Below are 4,925 nucleotides of genomic sequence, written 5' to 3'. Positions count from 1 at the left end.
GGATGTCTTTCGCACCCACCCATCACATATCGTTCCAGCATCAAAAAGAAGTTCTCGGTATACACCCTGGTACACAGCGCCTTAAGTGTTAGCTTTGAGCTCGGCATGGCGGTTCTGAACATTCCTCCAGCCCCCAGTACCTGTGGGCACACAGAAGGCCGGGAGAGGTCAGGGCCAACCCAGGCCAGCAAGGCCTCTTGGTCCGGCAGGTCATGTGATGGGCTGGGGAGGGTGTCAGAAACACAAACCGGGGTGCTCAGGACTGAAGGGAAAAAGGAATCTTTGTGAATTTTGGAACATTTTAACGCCCCCAGCTTGTTATTTTTATCCCCCACTGGCTGCCTCTCTGTAGGGGCTCCCATGCAACATCAAAACTCCTAGGATCAAAAAAGCCCAGCGTGTGTGTGTGTGTGTGTGTGTGTGTCTGTGGGGACATAGGGAATCAGGGAGCTGGAACATTATGTCCCAGGCAGTGTGAAAAAGAACCTTCAGGGCCCTCGGTTCCTGTAGAGAGGTAGCCTATGGGGTCCCCAGAGTGGGGCACCTTCCTGTTCAGCTCCCCGGCCAAGGGGTCCCTGACTTTCTTCATGGTCGGGAAGCTGCCTGGACTGCAGAGAGAGATGTGTGAGATGCTCAGCGGGCGAAGGCCTGGCAACCTGAGTTTGATTTCCGTGTCCCAAATGGTAGAGAGAGAGAGAGAGAACCGATTTCCACTCGATGCCATCTGACTTACACACACACACAGTGGTACATGTAACCCCATCATACGTGCACAGACAAAAAAATTATGTAAGGGGTGAAGAGCCGGTGGGGTCGTCACAAAGCCTTGGCTGGGATTTGCTCTGGTTTTCCCACCACCTGCAGCTTCATACCCCAGGATCTTGCGGTCTCAGCGTGAGGACCTGTGTACTGTGGAGCCGGGATTACCCTAGTGTGTCCCCACAGTCTAGCATAGACAGGCAGCTGAGTGTAGAGATTGCCAGGTAAGGTGTTGGGGAGCATTGCACAGTTTATTTCCAGACACAGAGGGTGAAGTGGGGGAATCCATCTGCCTCCCCCCCACCCCCATGGTACATTTGGCTTAATCGAAACTTCCCACCCCTCACCCCTATGTTGTGCAAGACAGAGAAAAACAACCCCACCCCACCCCACCGGAGGAGGACCTAGGCAGACAAGGAGCACATGGGTGAAGGTGGGGTTCAAGTATTCACAGGTTCTGGGGTGGGGGAGGGGTGTCACACTGCACCCAGATCCACAGTTGCTCCTGCTGGTGGAGTTCTCTTGGGTGGACGCCTCCAAGTGAGTACCCACCCATTCCCCTGCCATGGTGACTGAGTCTGAGGCTCTGCAATCTGTCAAGAGGCCCACCCCCCCACCCCACCCCCACCCCCGCACACACTAGGTTGGGAGCAGGGATCAGGAAGGGATACACAGGTTTGAAGGGCCTTGGTGGACATGTTCAGACCACTGTGGTCTGAACTCTCACCTCTGCCCTCACTCTGGGCTCGGAATCCCTGAGAGTCCAGCGGCCAAGGCGAAATGGATCCGAGTAGGGGATGGGGCGGGGGAGGGTGGGATAGAGGCAGGGAAGTGGAAGATGAGGTTGGGGGTGGGGAGGGATGGGACAGAAGCTGGTCCTATTCTTGGGAGCCAATGTAGGGAGGGCCAGGACTGTGCCCAGGTCCCTTCTCAAGTGCTGACCTTCCAAAGTCGCAGGCGAGCAGGCGAGCTGGGAATGCGGGTTAGAACCCCCGGTCCCCATGCCCTCCATGTTCTGACTTGGGGCACAGTGGGAGAAAAAGGAAGGATTGTATCCAAAGAGGAGTATAAAAACAAATCTAGCTTTCTGGGGAGTAGTGGCCCAGCCTCTTGCCTCCCCCCAACCCCCGGGGCATCAGTCAGCACCGCTGAGACAGGATGGGGTTCAATAGCACCATGCAGTGTTGGGGTGTTCATGCTGCCTCGCCTCGATGATCCCTGGGCAGTGGCTCTCCAAAGCAGGGGTGCCTGTTCGCTAAAGTGTCTTTGCCCTCGGGAAGGAGGGGAGGACTACTGGGGGTGGGGGTGGGGTGGGGAGAGGTTTAGTCCAGGCAGGCATGTGGCTGGGGCCCCAGAGGGGGCTCCCCGGGAGTCATGATCTGAAGAATCTGTGTACCACGAATTGGCCCAACAGAACCACACCAAAAATCACCATTACGCTCAGGATGGGGTCTCTACGCAAATTCAGGGCTGCCGCCTGTCAGGGGAAAGAAAAAAAGAAAAAAGAAAACAAAAATAGGTGGCTTATAGTGGCCAGGCAGCCCGCGCAGCAGGGTGGAGGGGGGACATCCCAACCCCAGGCACTCACCCAACCGCCTCTCTGCGCGATCCATCTGGCAATGTAATGGCGCAGTATGATATCAGCCAAAAAGCAGGTCACCTGGCCCAGGAAGCCGGTCAAACCGCGCTGGTAGACATACAGGGCCAGACGGTAGCCAAAGCCCAGGAGAGCCACCACACGGCCCCAGCTGATGCCACTCTTAAATAGGCTGTGGGCAAAGAGTTTCGGAAGTCAAGGAGAGCCTGCCTTGGGGACCCCCATCCTCTCCTTCTTCCTCTACCCAACCACCACCCCACCCCCAGATGGGAAGCTACATGGTTGAGCTGCCAGTAAAGGTCAGAAGGTCGTCTGCCTTGGCCTGGCTTTCTAGGAAAGGAGACGGATGCCCGGATGCCCACGGAGAGGGTGATGAGCTGCTGCTGGTGGGGGAAGGCGGAGCAGTGAGGGAAGAGGGAGCAGATGAGGTGAGCAGATGAGGTGACAGGGACGTTACCTGTGCATGTCGCTGCTGGCCTGACAGCCCGAGGGACAGCAGAGAGAAAAGGACAGAAGAGATTATGACAGATCCCCAAATCCCAGGGACAGGATGTGCCACCTCTGTGCTTAAACCTGCTGCCTGCTTCTATGTCTACTGCCACCTTTCTGTCTACCAGGTGCAAGGAGAGGACAGTGCTTGGTGGGACATGCCTATGAGCCTAGCACTTGGGAAGCCGAGGCAGGAGGATTAAGAGTTCAAGGCCAGGGGCTGGAGAGATGGCTCAGCGGTTGAGAGCACTGACTGCTCTGCCAGAGGTCTTCAGTTCAATTCCCAGCAACCACATGGTGGCTCACACCCATCTGTAATGGGATCTGATGCCCTCTTCTGGTGTGTCTGAAGACAGTTATAGTGTACTCATATGTATAAAATAAATAAATCTTTTTTTTTTTTAAAGAGTTCAAGGCCAGCCCAGGCTACATGAGACCCTATGGGGTTATGGCTAACAATACTGGCTGCTCTTCCAGAGGTCCTGGCTTTGATTCCCAGGACCCACATCACGGCTCACAACTGTCTGTAAACTCCAGCTCCAGGATCTGCCTTTTGGCCCCTTTGGGCACCAGGCACAAAAGTTGGTGCACACACATACATGCAGGCTAAACACCCATACACATAAGATAAAGATCAGACTCAAGCCAACTCGGATGTGACTTCAAAACCGGAACACTGATATCCGGTCCTTTCCCGCTCCCTAGGCTTCATGGTGGTTGCCTATGGCAACCTGAGATGTGAGCCGTGTTACTGAGTGAACCGGCATCAGGTGGCCTCTTAGATGCCATCCAGTTGCAATTGGACCGACAGAAGCTGGTGGCCCAACCCTCTTCGGTATGCCCCAGCCCAGCTGCACAGCTCTGGGGGACATCTCCACCCCGGGGCGCTGGTCATTAGCCTTAGAGTTTCCCGATGTGACGGAGCTGGAGACTGGCTGCTCTTCCGGAGGACCTGGCATCCATTCCCAGCACCCACATTGCAGCTCACAACTGTCTGTGAACTGCAGCTCCAGGAGTTGTGAGCTCCTGTGCAGAAGAGGGTGAGTGAGGACCAGAGAGGGAGACTGGAAGGGATCGTGTGAGAGTTCACCCTGACCCTGTTTTCCAGCCAGGGAGCCTGTCACGTGGAGCCTGTCACGTGTCTGGTGTCTGTGGGGTAGACTGGCTGGTACCTGGAGGCGATCTTGGTGAAGAGTTCGTAGGCATTCGCGGCTGTGGGCTGAAGCTGTTCCAGTAAATTCTGGAACTCTGAGTCGTAGCGCCGGTTAATATCATCTCCGATGAGAGCAAGCTGCCGACCCACCTGACCCAAGAGGCTGTAGGGACAAGCATCAGTCAGAGATCGGGAAGTCTGCACTGGGATTCAGGCTCGGGGCAGGGGGGCCCCCTCCGTAGAGTGGGGGCAGACTTCCACCCTAGCTAGCCCTGTCTGAAGGTCCCTGGCAGGGTTATAGGCAAGACAGAGGGCAGGCTTGTCATGGGAGGACTGCAGATGGGGCTGAGAAGCCAGGCTGAGAGGGAGGGAGGGGCCGATAGGGCGGGCCCCCAGGACCTGTGCCCCAAGACTGCAGCTTACCTGTTGGGTTCTAGGGGTAAGTTGTCCATCTCGGGGTTGGCAGGGGCGGCCGCCCCCTGGGTCTCTTGTTCCTGCTGGTGGAGGTAAAAAACGTAGCTTCGAAAGACCTCCTCTGTGTCCTGGGCAACCTGCTGTTCTACAGACCAGAGCTGGGAGTTAGTAAGAGCTGGCTGTCCCCAGCTCCCGCCATGGACACATCCCCTCCCCCACCCTGTGTGAGCATTCAGCCCTCACGAGAGTTAGTCCTGGCACGTGAGTGAGCTCCAGCCTGCAGACGGGGGAAACTGAGGCACGGGCGGCAAAGCCGTGTATACAGGGGCCATGCAGCCCGAACAACAGGGGGGAACTGTTCATCTTGGCTGGCAGCTCAATAGGTCTGAAGTCCTAAGCGTCAGGTCTGAGTGTGTTTGCCAGAAAGACTGAGGGAGCACCTTCCTCCCAGTGAGCACACCTTCCAGTTACAGTGCCACTGCCCGCCCTCCCCCACTGCCCACCCTCCCCCAG

The 4,925-nt window shown here is 56.6% G+C and overlaps 1 protein-coding gene across 2 annotated transcripts in view; it reads right to left on the bottom strand.

The window, feature by feature from the left end:
- Positions 1-991: 991 nt before the first annotated feature.
- Positions 992-4,925, bottom strand: part of Bak1 (BCL2 antagonist/killer 1) — a 10,418-nt gene continuing 6,484 nt past the window's right edge. The window contains exons 3-7 of one of the 2 annotated variants that reach the window (XR_004112388.1): positions 4,422-4,557; positions 4,018-4,161; positions 2,814-2,833; positions 2,348-2,528; positions 992-2,236 (exon numbers count right to left, since the gene is read on the bottom strand). Coding sequence is in view for 1 of the 2 variants with exons in the window: in XM_031347970.1 (XP_031203830.1) it covers positions 2,132-2,236; positions 2,348-2,528; positions 4,018-4,161; positions 4,422-4,557 (566 nt within the window). In the remaining variant the exon portion in view is untranslated. The remainder of the gene's footprint in view (positions 2,237-2,347; positions 2,529-2,813; positions 2,834-4,017; positions 4,162-4,421; positions 4,558-4,925) is intronic. The other variant, XM_031347970.1, reaches the window with a different exon arrangement.

The sequence above is a fragment of the Mastomys coucha genome, unplaced genomic scaffold, assembly GCF_008632895.1.
Source record: "Mastomys coucha isolate ucsf_1 unplaced genomic scaffold, UCSF_Mcou_1 pScaffold3, whole genome shotgun sequence".
NCBI classification, from domain to species: Eukaryota; Metazoa; Chordata; class Mammalia; order Rodentia; family Muridae; genus Mastomys; species Mastomys coucha.
The sequence above is the reverse complement of the archived record's forward strand: the minus strand, read 5'-3'. Positions and strand labels throughout refer to the sequence as shown.